Source organism: Micromesistius poutassou, assembly GCF_964030765.1.
Source record: "Micromesistius poutassou genome assembly, chromosome: 9".
Classification (NCBI taxonomy): domain Eukaryota; kingdom Metazoa; phylum Chordata; class Actinopteri; order Gadiformes; family Gadidae; genus Micromesistius; species Micromesistius poutassou.
The window spans coordinates 5,791,857-5,815,301 of record NC_140279.1 but is presented as its reverse complement, the minus strand read 5'-3'; the positions used below and the strand labels follow the sequence as shown (position 1 = coordinate 5,815,301).

Genomic DNA, 23,445 nt, shown 5'->3' with positions numbered 1-23,445 from the left:
TTAGCTTCGCCTTTCTTTCTCGCTTTAGCTGAGCTTTATTCTCCGGATTCTTGTTTTTTTCTGTACCTATGTCCCCTTGTTATTTTTAAAAGTTCAACATTACCTCACATCTGAGTTAATGAGCCATTACATGTCTCTGTCTGCTTTCATCTCGCGCCCGGAGCCTGAACTAGATCATATCTATGTCTGATGGACACACACACGTACACACACACACACACACACACAAACACACTGTATTTCTTTCAACACATGTGGTCCCGAATGGCCTGGAGGGTGCAGAGAAAAAAACCTTTCAAATCATTAGCAGCTGATTCAGGTTTGTGTTTTCTGCCAATGCCAGGATCAAAGAAGGTCAAGTTTGTGTTTGCAAAAACAGATTGACTGGATTTCATGCATACTGGAGTCTGTGCTTTCCTGCACACATGCATGTGTGTGTGTGTGTGTGTGTGTGTGTGTGTGTGTGTGTGTGTGTGTGTGTGTGTGTGTGTGTGTGTGTCTGTGTGTGTGTGTGTATGAACATGGTGAGTCTTTTGAAGTATGTATACATCTGTGTGTGATTTGTGAAACCAGCCAACTTGGCAGGTAGGATGAGAACTCGCAGGTGGTGTCATGCAGTCCCAACAGACCCAAATGTTGTGCAAAATTGGATAAAAGCAGCTCCTGTTGTGAATAACAAATAAAGGGTTTCAACCATGGCGTCAACATGATAACAGTCACAGACAAAAGGGAACTGTGAACCTTTTGAAAGCAAAACATGAGTAGGCATCAGCGTATTCATTATTGGAAAGCCTCTGAGCATCAACAGCTTTGACGGAGTCCAAACTCCAAACGTGGGCGGGTATGTGACAAGCCGGAGGAAAAGGGACAGAGGGTAGAGCAATGCATGTAAAGCCATTACGCTGAGGAGGAGACAGAGGAAAAGAAGAAGGAAGGGGGTAGAGGAATAGGGAAGTTGCAGACATGGCATCAATGCCTACCCAGCTGACTAGCTGAAAGTGATGGACAACAGAAATTCATAATTTACTTCGAATCATGTTATTAAGGGTTATCAAGGTATCATAAAATGATGTTCCATGAAATCTATAGCGATCAAACGCAATTTCACTCTATTAATTTAGGTGACCAATCCCACTGAAATTATGGCGACAGTGCAGCTCAATTAAACCACGGCATTTCAGACTTTAAGGAGAAAAATCTACAAAATCAATAAGACGCATATTTTCATTTTGAATTATTCTTATTTTTATTCCAATAAAGACCTGTAGTAATCAAGAAATTGTGCCTCTGTGGGTAAAATCATTGCTGTGGCGTCATTGATTGGAGCTATACTGCCCCCTTGTGACATGAAGAAGCAGGGGCAAGGGGACGTCATACACACAACATTATATGATGGTTTGCAAAAGGAAACCATGTATGTAATTATTTCAAGAATCAAGATTCTTGAAATATTCTCTATCGGCATGGAAAATGTAGGCCAATTGCTATTTGAATAAATATTTGCTGCCTATCCTTCATTTTGCCTTTGTTTTACTTGACACCCACCCACGACAATCAAGGGTTACAATAAAAAAACGTTCATCAATGCATTTAATGGGCAACAAATAAGTGAATAAAACAGTGTGAATAAATATATAACGGTGGGCCACGTAAGCCCTTATCGGAGATCTTTGTGTGTCCATAATGAGCTGTGATGGGAAACAGGCTACGTGTGGAACTCCAGGTCCAGGTGTCCTTTCAGAGCAGATGCTGTTGAGTGGTTGCCTCCACAGCCTTCATCTGATATACACACACAGGCCTGCAGGAGAACAGGGACATTTTGTTTATGTACTTGTGCACACACAAGTACATACACTTCTAACATTATTCTATCAACACAGACATTTACATAGATAGTCTGGTGTTATAATTGGTTTGCCTCGGGTGTACTGTGGATTGGGTAAAACTGTTTTTATTGGCAGGCTAGCAGTTCCCCGTCGACTTGCGCTAGCCTAGCACCAGCGATTTCTGCAGCTAGAAGGACTGAATGAAACATGTTGAAAACGGTCTCCAATGATAAATAACCAGGGTCGTTTCTAGCTGTTTGGGGGCCCTATGCGAGATACTGTTTGGGGGCCCCTATTTTTTTCCTATCCTATCCTTTCCTATGAGATTCCTATCTTTTTCATGTATTCTGTGACGATGCAGCAGTCTGTTACATTTTAAGAGGAAAGCAGGCTAGAGTACATTAATAAATGCAACAGATACAGTATTTTTCTTGAAAAATGTTTAATGTAAACTTGGCATAGGGGGTGGCATAACAAGGTGGCATAACGTAAAAAAAACTTTAACCCACCATTCCAAAACAGTAAAAAATAAATAACTAAACTTACTTCAGTGTTTCCCCTAGATTTTTTTGTAGCAGTGGTGCTGTGAGTTGGTAACCTAGCAATGCTAGGGGGGTCCGGGGGCATGCCCCCCCGGAAGAACATTTTGAAAAATAACCCTTTAAATCAGGGATGTCAAACGTACGGCCTGCGGGCCTAATACGGCCCGCAGTGTAATTTAATCCGTCCCGCCAGATAATATCTAATGTTTATCAGAACTTGCCCGCCGGTATATCGCATTCCAGCGTTAACGCGTTGATGCGCGTCTCGGCGTGGTAACCCTGGCGTGTCAACTCCGGCAGCCCGTAATCCCGTACCCCCCCCCACCCCTTCCCCCTCCCGTCAACAATTCCGCCCGTGGACCCTGTTATAATGTAATGTCCCCAATTAATGTAATGCAATTGGCCCGCCAGTTTATCGCATTCCAGCGTTAACGTGTTGACGCGGCTCTCGGCGCGGTACTGGCGCATCAACTCCGGCAGATCGCAATCCCGCAACTCCCCCCCCCCCCCCCCCCCCCTCAATAATTCAAACACAGCTGAATGCCATTAGATGCCTATTGTGTGTCTCTTCAGAAATGCATTTCAATTAACAGCCACCTGCCATTCTATGTCCTATGTTATATATTTGGTGGTCAACTCCGGCAACCCGTAATCCCGTACCACCCCTCCCCCCCCCCCCCCCGCTCGGCTAAGTTAATCTTTTATGTTCATTTTCAGCTATTTCTTTGATATTTATCATAAGCCTTAGAAAAAATAGATGGAAAAAAAAATTTGGGGGCCCCCTGGTGGCTGCAGGGCCCTATGCAGCCGCATAGTCCGTATATAGCAAGAAACAGCTCTGTAAATAACACACTGGCTCACTTTGAAATGAGGTCTGATGTGCAAAATTCCAAACTACCCCCTTAATGTTTAAGCTTTAGCGTCGTCAAGGTTTTCTCCTTCAAGGGAGTTATAGCCAGCGTTACATTTGAGTACTTTCGACCTGATTGACCAAAAGTTTAGAATACGACCTCTAGGAAGAACCACATGTTCATTCTCTCGTGTTAGCCTGCGAGGCCGACTGGACGCTACAGAGACAGCACTGACTCTTGAGGTACAAAATGGTGTCACTAGATCGTACTGGCCGGCGCTAGCTAGGCTACCTGCTAAAGAAATCAAAAATCTCTGCAGCACAGATGCATAGATGACTTTGACTTGATGTCAAAACTGGTATTTCTGGAACATTGAATGTCTATTTTATTTCTTACTTGTTACACCTTTAATAGGCTATACAGATGTGACATATTTCAGCCATAATATCCTCCCATAGCCACAGGGAGCAGCACCGAGCACATACAACAATTAAAAGATAATATCCTCCCATAGCCACAAGAGGGCAGCACCGAGCACATACGGTAGGGCTGCAATATTTGCGCATGGTCAGGGGCTTTTAAAGCTACAGAACACGCCCACCCCTACCTGCCTTTTAAACTCGGACTCCGCTATCAGAGGGCAGAATCTGGGCAGATATGCCGCCCAGAAATTGGGCGGCATATCGTAGATGTAAAGCTTAGAGACACTCTGCGCGTGTTATATACCATTCCTCTCCTTTTGTTTCATAGACGATACTAGACAATAGACCAAAACCTTTACCAAATAAAGCGAGTTAAAAGCGATCCTGTCTTGGCGGCCTTTCCTGGATTAAAAACAACATGACACAGATAACCAGGAATTTGAACACTTAAGTCATGGAGTATGGAAGAAAATTTACCTTACATTATTATGTTAACATATACTTTTTATCGGGCCTATATGCTATATCAGTGGTTCTCAAACTTTTTATACCGCGTAGGCCTACTACCTCAGAAAATATTTGTCTCCCCAAGTATCATCATTAGGAACAATGTTATAAAATATAACAAACTACAGTAGCGTAGGCCTGCAACGAGGCATACGAGCGGAAACGAGGCATACGAGCGGGTTTGTTGGTTCTCGTAGCCTAGACAGACTTGAGGGGATAAACCCGCCCTCTGGGCTGCTCCACAGCCAGGGCTCATGCTTATTGGTTCATAGCGCAGCCAGGGCTCCGACCTATTCGTGAATAGACGGCGATTCAGATCCCTTAGCTAGTCCCATCCACTCAGAGGAGGACTTTCCTCCTCTCTCCCATTGACCCCCATGTTATTCACTGGCCGCCAGTAGTAGTAGAGGCTTCTCCAGTGAGGAGAGGTAGGAAGATCCTCCTTAAAATGGTTGAGAATAAAAAGTGTAGATTGCCCAGACTACTGTAATGAATTAATGCCCTTAAATATGACTACTTTAATGCCTTTGTATATGTAATGTTCGTTTCCCTGGGTAAAGGGATATTAGCACCCCCTATCGCCTATTGAATATTACTTCGGGGAGGACGTTCCTCCCTCAGGCCATCCATTCACTCCCATTCATTTCTCGGGAATATACTATGCGACTTTTGTACAATGGCTTCAACCAGATGATGTAAATATTGAGCAACAGTGTCCTCTAGTGAAATCGTGGTTTAATTTAATTTGCTTAGATTCATTTTAACTTCATCAGTTCTGGTGATAACCCTTTCTCATTACCTGTAAAATGTTGTAGCCAATGTTATTGCTCGTCTCACCCTCTTTCTCCACAGAACACATTGTCCGGAGAGAAGAACCCTGAGTGGGTTGAGCTCTACATTAATTAGTTATATTTTTAGAACCAAATTATTTCAACTAATTTTGAATGAAAGTCAATGCATTGAAAAACGTAAGCCTTTGTAGTGTAGAGTGAAAAAGCCATTGAAACAATAGAATTTCTAACCTGACCTCCATGTTAATCACACCTGTCTACTTCAATTCGGCAGTTTTGAAATTGTAGAGCAACGATGTGTGAATCAGTAAAAGACCTAACCCATCATGAAGATTAACACACTTCTCTGCGTGGAGTGACATGTTGCAAGGTAAATTTTTCACCAAAGTGCATGCGTGTGTGTGTGTTTGTGCGTGTGTGCATGCATGAGTCAGTGACTGTATGTGTGTGCTTACAATCTCTCTCATTGTATAACTGTCGCTTCACCTGGTTGCAACAAAACCAAACATTATAGATTTTCTTGCAAGGCTGCCAAGAAAATCTATTCCAGGGACTATTTGGTGGGCATTGACTTTAGGGTTAATCATTTTCCATTAAAAAAGAGAGGACCGTCTGCGCATGTGTGTGTGTGTGTGTGTGTGTGTGTGTCTAAAACATTTTGTGGAATGTAATGATTGTAATGATGTACTCTTTAACTGAACGGGTCAAATTGACACTGAACAGAAGAAGTGACTCATCTCTATTTATCAACATCATCCAATGAAAAAGTGGAACACACATTTAGAAAAAACTATGGTTATGTAAAACAAATGTATTTTATATCATTGTTAAATCAAGTAAAAAAAAAGTTTGAAAATGTGTTTTCTGATGAAATAACAACCTTTCTTTTACAGGTAAAAACATTTCTTATACAATGCATATTAACAAAATGAGTTGACCTTTGGACAATCACTAAAGTACAACAAGACATATTGTAGCTTTGATGAATACAATTTTTAATTCAATTTAAATTATATGAAAAAATAAATATACATATATATATATATATATATTAGGGAATTGAATAAAAAAAGAGAGAAAAGCCTGTGTGTGTGTGTGTGTGTGTGTGTGTGTGTGTGTGTGCATGTGTGTGTGTTTGCATGTATGGGGGGGTGAGGGGGAGGGTTATGCAGATTGCGTGCTCACCCCCCTCCAAGCCTTGAGTGAATCACAACAGAATGCTACTCAAGCAATAAGAGGGAAGAACAGCGGGCGTCGGCAGCTGCATGCCTCCTGAATGGCCCTCCTGAAGCCCCCCTCCAGCCTGTGATGATCCACCAGGGCGGCCATAAGGGAGGGGCTGCAGATACGGAAGAACCACAGCCTTCCATTTCAATACACTTTGATTGCTTATAGATTTGGTGTCATAGTGGTCTCCCTCTTCCCATCCTCAATATTGAAGCATCCTCAGTATGTGGGTGTGTGTGTGTTTGTGTCAGTGTTTTATGTGTATTTGTACAGTCCATAGGGCATGTTTATTCACCTCGATCTGGTTTGGTGTGGGGGTTGCTTGCACAGAACAGATCAGGGCTATCTCACCCTGGCATCACTCCAGAGGTGGCCTATGGGTTGATAACCCCCAAAGTGCAACTGTAGCATTTTTGTGTGAAATTATTCAGAAATAATTTTGTTTGATTATTTCTGATAACCATTTCAGTCAAATAGGCCTAGTGTTTCACACATCTCAAATATTGGTTAAATGTCATAATTACCTGACAAAATACACTTGTTGAATTAATTTTGATTAACTTTGTTAATCTGTTTTTCTGATTTAAGAGACACATTCACAAATTATGAACTTGTTCTGAACTACAAGCCGTGCATCGCACACATTCCACACGCGAAACACAGCACGCGCACGCTCACGTGCAGGCTATTGTGACAACGCAATGCAAGTGAGCGATGGAGGACGTTAAGAAGAAATTGGCATCGGGAGAGTTTAAAACAATCGAAAATCAAGGAAAGTCTACTGTGTGGAAGTATTATGAAGTTATGATCGCGCGCTTGTTGCGCTGATCGGTTGACAATTCCAAAATGCCTTGCATTCGTTTAATAAAGGCGTGCTTTCATAGTAGGCCTACAAACATAAACGTGTCATTACTAGTGTGAGAAAAAATTACTTTAACTGTGTCGGGCTCGGACATATATATCTTGATGCCTGTCGGGCTCGGGTCGGGCTCTGTTAAGCCCAACACACACCGCCCGCACACCGCTGCGCTTCGCCAGCGGTGTGTGGCCGGCTTTACTTCTGTCGGACGCGGGCCGGGCTCGGACAGAAAAATGCGGCCCGTTCCGCGCTCTAGCTGGCAGCAACAGCACGAACACATTCGGAATATTTTGAAGGCGTAACAGCTGAATATTCTATCTCATGATGAAAAAGTAGAGACGATTGTAGACGAAAATGGAGAGAGATTTTATCTTAGTTTTTATTTTATGCAAAATATTTTAGTCTCGTCTTTTTCGTCAACAAGAATGCATGTTAATTTAGTCGTAGTCGGCGTTTTTGGACATTGGTGCAGTCTCGTCATCGTCTCGTCTTAGTCATGGAAAAAAAGGTTGACGAACATATTTAGTCTCGTCTCGTCTGACGAAATTAACAGTGGTGCGTGTGTGTGTGTGTGTGTGTGTGTGTGTGTGTGTGTGTGTGTGTGTGTGTGTGTGTGTGTGTGTGTGTGTGTGTGTGTGTGTGTGTGTGTGTGTGTGTGTGTGTGTGTGTGTCCAGTAACAGTGAGGGGTGGGGGCATCTCTCCCAGGGGGAGGGTTCCTGCTATCAAGGCATGGTCGTGCGGCGCTATAAAAGACCCGGCATTCCTGTGTGGCGTTGAGAGATTATCACCATGAAGTTCTTCAGTTTGCTGTCGCTAGCGTGCGTCGCGTGCACGACCCTGGCCGCTCCCGTAGAGCAGGAAGGGGTCATGATGACGGGCTCATGCGGGGACGCCTTCGCCATCAGCGCCGCCGGGTTGGCCCTCGGCAAGATCAACATGGACCGCCAGGAGGGCTACGTCCTGGCCCTGCATCGCCTCGCCAACGTCAACCAGATGAGCCACGTGAGTCAGCGTTAGCCTGCGTGTGTGGGGGGAGTCTATCTTCGTGGTAGGCCTACAAATAGTTTCTGATGAGAACACCTTCCGATGGGCCTGGGCGCAGGCCCGTAGCGAAAGTGTCCCAGGTCACCACCCCTTTGCCCTGATTGGCTGAAGTGCCCCGCTGGCACTTTTTTTTTTATCATGGTTGTAGTTTTCACTACTGCAAGTGCTGTTATTTTTGTGTGTTAATCTAAGATATTATTATTTTTATTATATTATTTCATTTTATTTCATCATTATTTCGTACTCAAATGTAGTGGCACTACTAATTGTTTAATGAAATGTGTTTAACCAAATTGATTAACTGATTTTTGGATGGACGTGTGTGCGTGTGTGTGTGTGTGTGTGTGTGTGTGTATGTGTGTGTTTTACAGGCAGAGACAGGAGTTGTGTTTTACCTTACCATGGACGTTGTGGAGACAGACTGCCATGTTCTCAGCAAGGCCAACTGGAGGAGCTGTACACAGCGACCAATGGAGGAAACACCGGTTAGCCAACACACACACACACACACACTATACACCCTATGTTGAAATCAAATACGAACCCTATTTTCCCCAGAAATATGAGTGCCTGACCTCCACAAACTTGTACCTACCAGACCCTTTTAACAGCCTGCTTTTTGTTTGGTAGCAATTGCTTTGCTCTGGGAACTACTTTGTGATTGCATAATACTACTTCTTTTCTGCAGGTTTATGGACAGTGCAAAGCTGTCATCTACATCAACAAGCCACAGAGGGTGGTGCGCCTTTACAAATACAATTGCTTGATCAGGCCAGGTTAGCATGAACACAAGCCTGTGGATATAGTTAATATATATAGACAGCCTAAAGTCAGGAATTTGTAAGTTTTTTTAATTGATTAGACCATTGCCCATGTTACTTTCCTTATATTGTTATTTCAGTTAGTTTTTGTATTTTGTATGCCTTTGCAATACCAACATGTTTTGTTCTAGCATGGATGAATGGATAGCAGCAGATCATCACAGCCTATCACTCCTTCTCTTCAGTTGCAGCTTTAGGGCTTGTGACGATTTGCCCCGACTGCCCAACTCACAGTGCCTTTGATGACGCTAACATCCTGAAGGCCATGTCCCTCTCCCTGGACAAATTCAACAGGGAGAGTGGCCTCTCACATCGCTTCCTTCCAGGCAAGATCAGCCGGGCTGTGTCACAGGTCAGTAGCAGCAGACGCAGCCGTACTGTTGTAATCTGTACAATGTCTTACCTATACATGAATACCTAATTTCACCTGGTCAATTGAGTCTACGAAGATGATCACATTTCAGCTCAACAAGGTGGATAAAACAACATGCAGTGCCATATGCAGTCACGTGCAGTCTCTTATTAATGTGTGTGTGTGTGTGTGTGTGTGTGTGTGTGTGTGTGTGTGTGTGTGTGTGTGTGTGTGTGTGTGTGCATGCTAAAGGGAGGTATTATGGAGTACTATGGAGCTGAATATACCATCCAGGAATCCACCTGTGGCCCCAACAATATCAGCACTCAAAATTGTCCCCTCATGGATTGCGAGTTTGCAGTAAGTTAATCTATCAACTCAAGTAAATAAATTATCATCTATTTCTGGATTAGCATTAATTTCTGTATTAAACTTTTTTTTAATTTTCTGTTCTCTTCAGCACAAGGGATTCTGCAAAGGTTCCTACACAATTAGCAATGGCGAAGAGCACGTGGATGTTAAGTGTACAATCTATGAGCCTGAGGTAAACGTTCCCAAACATCTCGGAAATGTGGATTTGGGATAACTTTTCTAGAGCTACCAATATCACACAGAGACTGTCAACATCGGAATGTTATTGTAAAGTAGGCACAAGCATTTGTGATTTATGTCATATATTTACATATATGTGTCATATGTAATAGGACATAAATAAAAGCATTGCCCAAAATAATTAAACAAAACAAAAACTGTGTAGAGTAGCTATAACATTCATAAATGCAAGATTAGTAATTTATTAAAATTATTATTATTATACATATTTCATTTATATTATATATGAATAATATTATTTGTATTAGTGGTTGTTCAAAGAATAGATACTACATATTAAAGTGCGATCTAATTCCACAACAATTCCCAAATAGAAGTTTGACTTAGATAATTTCCCTTCTCTGATGTAGTACTTAGCACCCATCTTAATCAAATTAAATGTGTTTGTTTTCCTTCAGTTTGCTGAGGAGCAGAAGAGGCTCCATCAGCTGGGAGGAGAGACGGACCACAGCCACACCGACAAAGCCTCAATACCCCATGACCACACCCACTCACATGACCATGCCCACGACCACACCAAGGGAGACCCAGCACACGCTGGCCAAGGGAACCCACACATGCACCCCCACGTCCACGACCACACCCACGCCCACACCCACACACCTGGCCAAGCCCACGACTCCGACCACGCGCACTCCCACCACGCCAAAGCGCACGATCACACGGCCGACAGCCCCAACCAGCATCACCAGTACGTTCACGCCGACACCGTCCACACCCACGACCACGACCACGACCTGGCCCTGGACCACGACCACAAACACGCCCACCTGCACGAGCACGAGCACCACCACCACCACCACGATCACGGCAAGACCCCCGCCAGGCATCCCCACCACCCGGACGGCGCGGTGTTTGTGTTGCCCGCCATGGGCGATAACCCCTCCGTGCCCGTCTCCCCCCCCACCGAGATGGGCACCACAATGCCCCTTATCGCTGACCCTGACATCATCGGCCAGACTGAGCCTGCCATCCAGCCTTTCCCCTCCACCCCTGCGGCAGACTGCCCCGCCCCTCTCACCCCAGGGGCCGGTAACCCGCTGGTGAACCAGGCCTTCGCCACTGATCTCCTGTTCAAGCCTGTTGTAGAATGAACTCATTAACTAATCGGCATAACATTCACATTCACGCACACACCCACACACCCTCACACACATACATACACACACACTCACACACACAAGTCCACACATAAGCCATTGTGTATCTGTGATAGAAGATAATGAATAATGCATGTTGTGCATAGACTTGCTCTCCCCTCACACATGCTCTTGTCCCTGTAGTTGAATTATAATGTTCTACCTCTTAACATGAGCAAAGGCAAATACAATTTAAAATCTGGCATTGTATGCAATTGGTTAAATTATTTCACTTTAACATTAGATTGATGATTGATACACTTCATGATGAGTTATCCTGAATTCAGCTGCTGGCAAAGATTTTTGGTTGTAAACAAAAATAAATGGTATCACCAATGGTCAATCAGTTTGCTTATCTATATATATTTTATATATATATATTTTATATTTTAATCAGTTCATTATATTTTTCAGAAAAACAATTGTGCTGCTTTTTCTCTAAGTATGATAATATAACATGTATATAACAGGTATGATATACCTTTATACACTATACATACAAACTGAAGGCTTGTCCACATAATATGTAGGAAAAAGATGGTTGAATAAAGAACAAGAGTATTTTCTGCTTCCCTGTATTACAAACACTTACATAGTACAAGCCAGTCTCGACATTAAACGCATTGATATTGTGTGACCAATTCTATCCCAACATAATAAATTCAATGGTAAAGGCCGGCAAAGTGAGGATTGAATTAGCCTTCTCTGTGGTGAGGTAATTTAGGGAAAGTCTGAAAGTCTGAATGTTTAATCAGTATGTTTGTTAAGGTTTGTTCTAAATCAATGTTAGTGTGTACTCCATAGCTATTGATTTTTCCTCATAGAGCCATGGGTGCAGAGCCTGGCAGCAGTTGTTTGCTAAAAGGGGGTTAGGTACCAAGAATCTTGTCCCTCTACCAGGCTAGCTTGAGGGGGGGATACACACAGAAACACAAGGACACATTAGCACCGATCTCTTCTTTCTCACTCGAATGATCTCTCTTTCTCTGCTGTTGCACAAATTAAAAGATTAAAGAGAATGTACATTTACATATGGAGTTGACTTTTGAAATCAGAATGAATTGTGTGAATCCAAAGCCAGATATTCCTTTGCAGTCAATTTAAGTACGAAAATACATTTATTTTTGTGGAAGTAGGAGAAAGGAAGGTCCATCAAGACCTATTGTAGCTTTGTCTCCAAGACATCTATGGTGAGTTATAAACTCACCATAGATGTCTTGGAGACAAAGTGTCATGTGACCAGCAGGAAACCATGGAAACAGTGTGAAGTGAGGAGTTTCTTTGATATTGCAGTGAGTTCTGTGCTCATGCACTGGTGCATCCTAGAGCTGGATTAACCCCAAACGTAATAGCCCAATGACAAGCCTTAATGGTAGTAATCAATATAGTAACCAATTTCAAAGCTATAGCAAACATATTGCACATATTTTGTCCCTTTCATGTTCAAATAAAATACACACACAAACATTTAGGATTAGATTTGGTGTCAATTGTTGTGCAATAAAAGTAAGACGTAAGCCAGTTTTATGTGTGTGTGTGTGTGTGTGTGTGTGTGTGTGCGTCTTTGTGTGTGTGTGTGTGTGTGTGTGTGGGGGTGTGTGTGTGTGTGTGTGTGTGTGTGTGTGTGTGTGTGTGTGTGTGTGTGTGTGTGTGTGTGTGTGTGTTAGGCATATGGAGAATGTGTTGTGTGTGTCTTCGCTGAAGCCCCATCCCCATTTGAGCTGCAGCACACTTCATCACGGTATTTCAACTTTTATTTTAATTTTATTAATTTTGAAAGAATGATCTGGATACAAAAGTCTGAATTCTTTGTTTTACAATCCTTTGCAATATCACATCCAGATCACTACCATATTACTATGAACAACAACTGGACAGTAGCTTTGTGTCCTCTGATCTTTAATGATATTTCAGTATTTTTTCCTTAAGAAACAGGAAAGGGTGGCAGAATCCAGGCTAGATAGATAGTTAGTAAGAGAGTTAGATTGTGGTGAAATTAAAATTAACTTTCATTATCATATTTCACAACATTATACGTAATGATATAAAAGGTTCTCAGTTCTGGAGATTTGAATTCATATTTATCTATATTTAAGTTGAAATAATCGATCTGCTTCATTATGTACACGCCGGAACTGAAGGAGGCGGTATGCGTTAAAACCTTTAGTGAAATGTTGAATGACTCAAGTAGCACCGGAAGGGATGGTGTGAAAACATCAACAAGCTGGCTGCACCTCGACTCAATGAAGAACTGAAACTTTTCCTACAACTACAAACGGACCGCTGGAATTTCTAGTTTGAGTAGCCTACTGTACGATATCGATCCACATTGTTACGTTAAGGATTGACAATTGTTTTCGCTGCCTCTGCGTGGTAGCGTTAGCTAACATCACCACAACGCACTGAGAGCTAGCTCCACTGTCGTGTATCAGTCGACTTTCAGAAGCTTTTCATGACAGCGCCAGTATTGGGAAATGAACATGCATAACGACTGCACTGTGTCTGGTTATTGTAAGCTTATGGGGTCGTCAGAGTGCTAATTGGTGGCTGCTGACGCACTGGTATACCATTCACCCGCTCATTGGACCGGATCACGATGCTCCCACAGCTGCCTTCACCTGTCAATTAGCTGGCTGGCTCTTCAAGTGCACGTCTCGCTGTCACCAATGGCCCAGTGCAGCTCCGACACGGCCGGAAAAGTACCGCCGTCAGGGTCCGGCAGCAGTCCAGGTGTCATGGCGTCGCAGCAGCAGAGTGTGGACCAGAGCATGAAGCCGGTGCTGTTCGAGATCTTCGGGGAGCTGTGGAACGTGGAGCAGCGGCTGGGCCAGGGAGTATCGGCCTCGGTGTACCAGGTGAGCTCCGGCAGAGCCACCACCGCGGCCGTCAAGGAGTTCCAGGCCGACGGACAGGGAGGAGACTACGGATATCAGAAGGAGAGGTCCGTGCTCGAAGACATACAGGGACGCAAGAACATTGGTAACTTACGAAACTTTTGGTTGTTGATTAGGTCCTACGTTCGTTACATACCGTTTTAACAATGTCAGGTGCATGAGTTCAAAGGAAATTATTATTCGTAAAAACAAGGCACATATTTGGTTCTTGCATCATGATTAATGGTTTGCACCATAAGATACTCTTGAAATGCTTACACTTTATAAGGATATGTTTCTCTTAAGGGTCTATTTGTTCTCCTTTCCCATCCTCAGTGACTCTGTATGGTGTGTTCACCAATCACAGCTGTGTGGGGGTACCCACCCACTGTCTTTTGCTAGAGCTCTTGGATGTGAGTGTCTCCGAGCTGTTGGTGAGGGGCAGCACCCAGGCCATTATCTCTAGCACCGAAGGCGGCAGTGGAAGGTATGCATGTATTGTCTGTGTTGTGGTTGCTGAATAAAACTACATGTGAGTCGAGGTGCATCCCAGTGTCTGTTGATGAAGCCAATATTTGATTTCAGCAAAGGTTGATAATTAGCCCCTGATTTTAGTAATGAGTCCCAGTAACTGTCTTGCTGTTACTTTATAAGGGTTAATGTCATAATGCAGTATTTCATACATAAAAATAAACTTGAGTTTAATTAATGTAGTCTCAATTGCCATGCCTTGATTTTTGTTGTAATGTATCAAAGCCAAGTTGACCTTAAGTGCCGACATTGAAACTCCATTAGTGTTAGGCCCAGACAGGGCCACTCCATGTGGATGGTGCAGCACTGTGCGCGGGACGTCCTGGATGCCCTTGCCTTCCTGCATGGCGAGGGCTACGTGCATGCAGACCTCAAGCCACGCAACATCCTGTGGAGCGCAGATGACGAGTGCTTCAAACTCATCGACTTTGGTCTGAGCTTTAAAGACGGACACCAGGTGTGGGGGACTCATCTAAGAACTGTGTGTGGGGTGGGGGGGTGGGGGGGTGGGGGGGCACTTCATTGCATTAAAATAACTGCTAATCATGGCCCCAAGCATATGCAAGTGATAATTCCACTACATCACTGCAGTAGTAGCTCAGACTGCATTGGTTAATGAAGGGCTTGACATAAGCTTTGAGTGGCCCAAGTGATACCTAGTAAAAGCTCTGCATGCTGTCCCATGACCAGCTTGTGGTTTCCGACTCAATCCAACCTAACTTCTTAAACTTCTCCCTCCTCCTCTAGGACGTAAAGTACATCCAGACAGATGGTTATCGCGCCCCGGAGGCAGAGCTCCAGAACAGCCTGGCCAGGGCCGGGCTGGAGGCCGAGGGGGACTCGGGCTGCTCGACGGCCGTGGATATGTGGAGCCTGGGCATCGTCCTCCTGGAGATGTACTCTGGGATGAAACTCAAAGAGACCATCCACTCTCCAGAGTGGGAGGTGCGGTATAGCCCCATGTGATTTGCAGAATTCCAGTCTCGTAATAATGTGTTGCTGCTGAAAGTCATTTTTGTCATTTTTGTGTGTTTGAGTAAACCCACCTGGTATTAAAACAGCATAGATTACCATAAACCAAATTAGTAATGCCTGCTTTTAAAAATTAAAGGTTTATTTTTTTAACTACTGGTAACGGTAATAAAAGGTTACAAAGCATGCTTAAATGATTATCATTTCTCTCAGGAAAACAATGCAGCCATAGTAGACCATATCTTTGCCAGCAAGACAATGGCGTGGCCTGCCATCCCCATCTATCACCTCAGAGACCTTATCAAAAGGTAACCTTTTCACTCCAACAATACATTCCATTAAATGAACCAGTTATGGACTCAAGTCTTAAACACGAGTCGTGTTCTTTGTGCGTTTATCTTTGGGTTTATACCCTGCTCTTGATTACACTGTTTAATATCTGAACTTGTTCTCCGTATGTAATTTGCCATCTGCAGTATGCTTTGCAAAGACCCAAAGGACCGGGTCACCGCAGAAGCCGCCCTGCTGAATTCGTTTTTTAGCATTCCCTTTGGTATGTTCTGCTGCTAAAATACAATGAGGGGCACAATTCACATCTTATGTCCCCACTGTGGCAAAGCTAATGCTTATTATTTTGTTAGCTCCTCACGTTGAAGACCTGGTTCTTCTGCCGTCTCCTGTCCTGCGCCTCCTCAACCTTATCGACGACAACCAACTGCACAATGAGGACGAGTACGAGGGTAGGCGCCAAGGAAAACCAAACACGACTTTTGTTGGATGAAAAGTGATGCAGTGGGTTCCATAGTAAATATGGATTGATCCTGGTCCTAATCTTAAAGGTGACATATTATACCACCAGGTGTGAGTGTGATTGGCTGTTACAAGCCGTTTTGAAAATCTGCCCTTTCTGACATCATGGGTGGGCATGTTCACCTAGATGTATGAAGGATAGTTGAGCAACGTTTGCAGTCCACTACGTAGGCTGGTAGACTGTAGATCTAGGTGGACACACCCACTTGTGATGTCAGAAGAGGCAGATTTTCAAAACTGCTTTTAATGGCTAATCACACTCACACCTGGTAGTATAATATGTCACCTTTTAACTTTAATGTCCAAAAAAAAACAATACGTAGGACAAGATGTAAATATCGACCTAAATTGCCGTCTATATAGTCCCAATTCATGCTATTGCCTGTGTTAATTGTTACTGGCAGTTTTTGGGTTTCTGGTCACGCCAATTGTCACAATTCATGTAGGGATTTGGCTAGCGATAGCATCTTGAATCCTTTCATGGTAACTTTTTGATGCAGTAAAGTTTCTTTGAGTATGTCGCTCCACCCCTATTAAGGGTACATGCCGGTATTGGGCGTTATTGTGGTATCCAGCACCCGATCAGAATCTCCAGTGTGGTATTTGAATGGTTTTGTTTGGCAGATATCTTGGAGGACATGAAGGAGGAGTGCCAGAAGTATGGTTCGGTGGTCTCCGTGCTGATCCCCAAGGAGAACCCGGGAAAGGGACAGGTAGCTCAATCTTTCAGACAACCCTCAACCGCCAAACCCCCATCCATCCCGGTTGTACGTCATTGCTCTTCTCGTGTCTCTTTATCCCTTGTCAGGTGTTTGTGGAATACACAAACTCCACCGAGTCCAAAGAAGCCCAGAGAATGCTCACCGGCCGCACCTTTGACTGCAAGTTTGTGGTGGCCACCTTCTACCCGCGCAGCTCTTACAAGAGGGGCTACCTTTACCAGTGCAGCCACTGAGAGCCCGCTCGCCCAAAGGTCACCTGCTCCGTCGTGATTGTGTGGAAAAATGCACAGCACAACACACAGCATATCTGAGAACCACCACTGTACGCATACAAAGGTGTCATGTTAAATGGGCTTTTTTTTTTTTTTGTATCCGGAGCTAAGTAAAATGGATGTGAGTAGTATAGTTTACGTCCTCCCAGCCTCCCTGTGTTTTTGACTTTCCACATATTTAAAGCCCCACTAGACTGAATACGAGTGCAACCTACTGGAGAGGCGTTGCACGGCAGGGAGGGCTCGTCCTCCGTCCAGTACTTCTGTGACGACCCACCTATCCGTTTTAGAAGTTAATAACATTAGATGTTGGTTATCAATTTCTGACAGAAAGTCAATGGAGACATTATAGAGGAGGATGCAGGTATATGCAAGCCTGTGTATCGAACATGACCCTTGGGTCTGACTTGGAGCTGCGGTCAATGCTAGAGTCTGTTTGCTGTAGTTGAGCACTTGTGTATGAATGTGTGGTGTAATTTAATATTTATGGTTGGAGGGCTGAATTGGCCTCAGTCTTTGTTCGTTCAATTGCGATTCTTCTGGTGCGTTCTCTAGCCTTATGCTTAAAGTGGGAATTTTGCAGTGAGTATGGTCTTGCGCTTATGTCAATTTTGGTATTTTTGTCACCTTAAATTTACCACATGGTTAAAGTACAGCGTATTGGTCTTTACTGACTGTGGTACATAGTACCTAATGGGTATACCAAACCTGAGCCAAAGAATCAAAGCAATATTCATTGAAACACTCCTGGAGTGTGTACATGCTGATAAAGTTCCCATAACAAAACTATAGCTAATGTTCCTGGGGATGGTTTGATTGCATTTTATGCCGGTCAGAAAGGGAGTTCTTGTTGTCCTTGGTTCTGTTTTCCATCTCTCAGATAACCACAAACAGTCAACCTCTCTAGAATCTGATCCTCTCCCTGGTGGCTGTATTAGGGCCTACAGATGATTTTACTGAAGCACACGAGACGATGGCTAATATAAATAAATAAATAAATATATATATATGTCAAGAAATAATCGTAATATCTCCACCTTGAGTATGTCACCATAAAGTACGGGTGGCCAACTCAAAATAAAGTGTTTTCCTTTAATAAATAATGCATTCCATCAACGACTTTCAATCCGCTATCTTCTTTCTGAGTGATTGCTCGCCCAGGGCAACCATCAGTGAGCTGCACAAGCGCCCTGTGAAGTGTCCCAAAAAGCCAGCTATCGAACCAAAACTACCGCTGCCTGTAGGTATCCTGTACTTGTATGGAGGGATTTCGTAGCCCAGTCATGCATCAAATCCCCTTCTGAAAATGATTCCCCCCTTTGATGGCTATTGTCATACTCTGTGAGGAACACTTTTGTGTTTACTGCAGGGAATGGGAAAAGCATCTAGTGTGGCTTGCTTTTCTTAAGGTTCCAGAATGTTTTTCAAGGAAGAGACTCATGGAATCATCCCATAAATTGATGGATGTTTGAAGGCCTGATTTGGTACAGAGCTTTAGTTGGATTTCATTTGAGCTTAACCACTTGACTAGCATTTTCATCTGTGGTGCATGGGTCTGAAAAGTGTCTTATGTCCCATAGTTGTTCCTGCCATGTGATCAACAGAAGTGTCGGGGTTAATATGTTAACCAGATGCTAAAACGGTCACTGATAATGTACTTAAACTCATATATAATATGGATATAATATATGGATGCTATCTTGTTTCCATCTTGATTCATGGGAAACCTTGTCTATTACTCGTATGCCTGCCACAAATTTTTGCAAACCATTGCAGTAACACAGCAAACCTGGGTTGATTAAGGTCTGTCTCACACTCAAAGCTTTTGAATCAAACTTTTTTTTTTTTTTTTCTCTCATCCATTAGCGGTTTCTGTTGATGAGCGGTTGCTCCTTTCTGCACTGATTCATTCAGGAGTTGCCATTTGTTACTTGCATCTGACATCATACAGTTTTCATCATCTATGTGTAACAGTAGTGATTTTGTGTGTGTGTGTGTGTGTGTGTGTGTGTGTGTGTGTGTGTGTGTATTGGTTTCAATGTAAGCTTTGAAAAAGTGTGAGGCGGCTGATGTGTGATTTCAAATGGGAGCTGAAGAATCTATATGAGTTGTACAGTTCCTGGTCATTCATATTTGATGGGAATAGCAAGCTATGTCCTTGTACCAGAAGCACACTGCACAAATGGAGTGAAATGTCATTTGGCAAAAGAGGGAAACATAATGTGCAAATAATGTATAATATTGTGAAGAAATATTGTGGCTCTGTTCATTTATACCACTACTAAAACATGCAACATCCTTCTTAAGTGAGTTTTCAGTTGGGCACCAAGATGATTATTTAGTTTTCATAATCAGGACTTGGTTCAGGATGTTGTTTTATGTGATGCCACCTGGTTGACATCATACACATACTTTTGGAAAAGCACAAATGTTTTACTCTTTGCACAAACTCGACCAAGGGGTACCTTTACTGCCGTATTAATGCAAGAGTTATCTTTGGCTGTTTAATGTATGCAACAGGACCTCTTGTTTGCACACTAAACACAATGGGTTACATCAAACCAAAAACCTGGCTAATCCCCTCCTAGGTTATTCGGACAGCATGAAATTTAACTGTCCAAGGTTGTCATTTTGTGCCCATTTGTCTTGTTATATTCTGGTCAAAATGCAATCCCTATTCTCCATTGCAGCTAGATAACTTATAATAAATTGGGTGGAAAATGAGCCAGGTTGTGTGACTAGTTATATCTTCCAGACCTTATACAACAAATAATAGAAACACAATTTCCTGGTTGACACTTAGCCAAGTCCTAAGATGTATGCAAGCTTCTTCTTCCTATTATTCTTATTTTATTGTTTTAAATATGGTTAACCCTGGTTCTGGAAGTTGACCAGATGGAAAGAAACCAAAGCAGGAGTTAACTGCCAGCGTGGAAAATGTAATTGTGTGCAAGGCATGTGGTCATATGGGCCTGTGACTACCACTCCTGTAAATCAACACTGGTGTAGTTTTCCAAGAGAACGATTCCCTGTGATGCTGTTGGGCTTATTACTATTGCACAATAAAAGTTATACTTTAAACCAACCCACTATAGTTTCATTTGTTTATTTCAAGACTCAACTTTTGGGGCTGGCCCAACTTTTTTTATTTAATAAATTTAAATAGACTTGTAAAGGGTGTTGTTCGATCCTCTTCCCAACAGGAGTCAGTGTAGCACAACATAAGTACCTTACATTCCCTTCTCACATAGGTCATGTCGTTTTTCAGCGCGGTCTCCCACTTAACGATCGTAGTATGAATGGGTTGAACAGCAATGTGCAAATGAAAGTATGATCCAACAAAAGGAGGCAATATATTTTAGTCTTAGTTCAAAATTATTGATGAGCTTAATCCAGAACCCTTTCAGGATTTACACAATGGTTTAATATAGCCTACAACCCTAAATAGTCAGATGCAATGTCAGAACACTTAAAACTAAACACGTTTTTAGCCAGAAGGTGGAATCACTGGTGCATTTTTAGAAGGGAAGGATTAATTTTGCCCAAAGATATCACGTGTGCGTGTGTGAGAGATTGATTAAGGTACACCCCTCCCCCTAATCTCAGGTTAGCTTGAAACAGGATGATTAAAAATGTCCCACATCAATGAACCTGGTAAACCTCTAGGTGATTTTATTAGTGCACTGCTTGTAAAATGGCTGCTTTTCATCAAGGTGAAAAATATTCTTAAGTCTTTCATTACAATGAGTGCATTTTCAGAAAGCAAAGCTCACTCTTGCTACCTTCCGGTTCATTACATTACAGTTCCAGTATGAAGCGTACATCCAAGAGACCTAATGGCAAAATATTCTCCTGAAATCAGATTTATTTTGTATCAGCCTGACTTTAACCCTCCCCCAGTGCTACATTACATCTCCCTGTTTCTAACAGAGAGACACAACCTCACAAACCTGTACGGCTCATAAAGGAGGCCTTGTTGTGGTGTTGAAGAGATTACAATCTCTGCTCTGGATGACAGACAGAGAGCCAGACATGACTTAGATGCACTGTGGAAAAGAAGAAAAAGAGTGCAGCCTTTTCATTGTGTATCGACAATATTTTACTTGTATGCCCGTCATCCCCCTGACCGCCTCATTCTGTCTCTTTTGGGTGGGTAAGACTCAAGATGTATTAAAAAAAGGTGTCCAGAAATAGATGGTTGTTACTTTCACTGTGAAATATTGATCAAATATAAAATACACAAGGGCTCACAAGGCTGATTTTAAATCAATTTTTAAAAGTCTGATGGCAGACATTCTCAAATGGGGAGGCGGGGATCTTTAAAGGTGGAAATAAACGTGTATGATTATTACATTAAAAAATGAACCACAATTAACACAATGTGAAGAAATAACCATTTTTACTTTATGTCAAAGATGTCTATGTTGTGTTCCAGAGATATTCACTGAAGTTAGCTGCTAGCCCATCTAACACCAGCCCGTAGCGACTCATACTACTTTAACCCCAGGAGCCGATTGCCGTCACTGCAGCGTCCAGTCCAACCCTCAGTCCAACCTCAGAGGATGAAGAAGTAGCACTGCCCAGAGAGCTATGTAGTGACAGCTTATAAAGTGGGGTAATCTTACACTTTACACCTTTAAGCATGTAATTGGCGAACACAAACTTGGCCAGCAGTAGTGATCCTGTAAAAATGTGTCTAAGGGTTTAAAATCAACGTGTGGAATGGCCACTTAAACATCCCTTTCTGAAGGCTTCATCCACACCAGCCCTCACAGTTCTTGTCTCCCCCCAGAAGTTATGCTGTTGCGTAGTTGGACTGCTGGATCCAAGGTTACATCATTCATAATCCTGACATAGGTATACTACTATATCTTCATCATGCACCACAAATCTAAGTTGGTGTGCTTTGGATTTCTGGTTGGGATCGGGGTGTGCCTTAGCCTCAAAACATTTTGGGACTGCTGGTGTTGAGGATGATAGGGTGGAGAGAGAATGGCTCCCCATGGTGGTGTGCAGAGAACAGGGGCTTAAAGACAACTAGGAACCACGGAAGACCACCTTGTCTACCATGATATGAGGGAAATGGATTGACTAATGTGTACACACACACACACTTCCCAGGTTGATGAAGTCATACAGCAAAAAGTATTAATGTGTTCCTTTGTGAAAGCCCGAGCACTACCTCTGGAAAGAAATAAAAAATACGCCTGTTGTAAACAACAGACAATGTAGACGAGGGAGGCTTTTCTGCTTGACATTTTAAAGTCTTTTGCAACCAATTAATTCAAAGCGGCATCATTAATTGATTCGGCCCTCCTATTGATCTGGTCTATTGTACACAGTGATTAGGGATTGAAGGTGTTGCTATAATTGAAACGGAGGGCAGCCTGTGTTCACCAGAAAAACCTGTTATTGAAACAGGAGAAAAAAAACTCAACGACATGCACTTTTAGAGATTAGTGCGTGAAAAGCCTGTGTTCCTCGGGGGCTACAGTCTTGTATCTGGGTTCATTTGCTTGACACGGAGAGTGGAGCAACAAAGTTCCAGTGCTCTGGTTGAAAAAGCAGAGGCGTCAAATTTGGGTAACAAATGAGATGTCCTACATCATGAAGAGGACATACGATGGGACTTGAAGGGGTCCAGGCTCATTAGTTTTTTCTCAGAGTACTTCGCACATGTGGCCCGCCACACCTAGAAAAACACCTGAATAACACAGATTGTGTCTTTACGCTCCACAATCCTCCTTGGTTGCCACTTTCTCATTGTAACCGTTTCATTCTTCTTTTTACCCTTTTGGCATTCAGGCCCACTCGTCTCTATTCACCATATTCTTTCTGCCTGAGCTGAATTGCACTAATCCCCTGGTCCTCTTTTTTTCATCCACCATAGTGTTGGTGTGTGTGTGTGTGTCGGTGTGTGTGTGTGTGTGAGAGAAAGGAGAAGGGGGGAGGAGGGCTTACTGCTGATAAATTAAATATATGTTAATAATAATTCAGCTCATGAATGTGCTCCCACTCAGAGCGGCCATTAGTTTGTATGAAATCACAATAGGGATAATTATTCCTATCCTTGTCCTTCTCAAACCGTGTCGTCTCAGTGGCTAATTTGGCACACCGGTGACGATCACAAAGGGCAGACCCTGACCGGCAGGCTCAATTCCCAGATCAACGGGTACTTTCTGTGCATACAAAATACTGTGAATGCATTGGAAACCCTGCACACTCCATTTAGCACCGAAGCCACAACTTCATGCATTGCCCTGGAATGAAG

The 23,445-nt window shown here is 43.0% G+C and overlaps 2 protein-coding genes across 2 annotated transcripts; both read left to right on the top strand.

Annotated features, from left to right (window-relative positions):
• Positions 1-7,793: 7,793 nt before the first annotated feature.
• Positions 7,794-11,337, top strand: fetub (fetuin B). Its single transcript, XM_084473187.1, has 7 exons — positions 7,794-8,028; positions 8,442-8,555; positions 8,759-8,846; positions 9,077-9,243; positions 9,496-9,603; positions 9,704-9,787; positions 10,254-11,337. The coding sequence occupies exons 1-7, from the start codon at positions 7,816-7,818 to the stop codon at positions 10,947-10,949; spliced, it is 1,470 nt and encodes a 489-aa protein (XP_084329313.1). The 5' UTR covers positions 7,794-7,815; the 3' UTR covers positions 10,950-11,337.
• A 1,873-nt stretch (positions 11,338-13,210) lies between these two features.
• On the top strand, positions 13,211-20,250 carry uhmk1 (U2AF homology motif (UHM) kinase 1). The gene is made up of 9 exons (XM_084472569.1): positions 13,211-13,973; positions 14,204-14,354; positions 14,663-14,855; positions 15,146-15,343; positions 15,584-15,678; positions 15,847-15,923; positions 16,012-16,110; positions 16,805-16,893; positions 16,989-20,250. Exons 1-9 carry the CDS (start codon positions 13,661-13,663, stop codon positions 17,133-17,135), a joined length of 1,362 nt encoding a protein of 453 aa, XP_084328695.1. The 5' UTR covers positions 13,211-13,660; the 3' UTR covers positions 17,136-20,250.
• The last annotated feature ends 3,195 nt before the right edge of the window (positions 20,251-23,445 follow it).

Excerpts from the sequence above, each read along its gene's own strand:
- fetub (XM_084473187.1), top strand. The coding sequence starts at position 7,816 with ATGAAGTTCTTCAGTTTGCTGTCGCTAGCGTGCGTCGCGTGCACGACC. Across the intron at positions 8,029-8,441 it reads ACGTCAACCAGATGAGCCAC|GCAGAGACAGGAGTTGTGTT; the intron begins GTGAGTCAGCGT and ends TGTGTTTTACAG. Across the intron at positions 9,788-10,253 it reads GTACAATCTATGAGCCTGAG|TTTGCTGAGGAGCAGAAGAG; the intron begins GTAAACGTTCCC and ends GTTTTCCTTCAG.
- uhmk1 (XM_084472569.1), top strand. The coding sequence starts at position 13,661 with ATGGCCCAGTGCAGCTCCGACACGGCCGGAAAAGTACCGCCGTCAGGG. Across the intron at positions 14,355-14,662 it reads ACCGAAGGCGGCAGTGGAAG|TGTTAGGCCCAGACAGGGCC; the intron begins GTATGCATGTAT and ends AAACTCCATTAG. Across the intron at positions 16,111-16,804 it reads CAATGAGGACGAGTACGAGG|ATATCTTGGAGGACATGAAG; the intron begins GTAGGCGCCAAG and ends TTTGTTTGGCAG.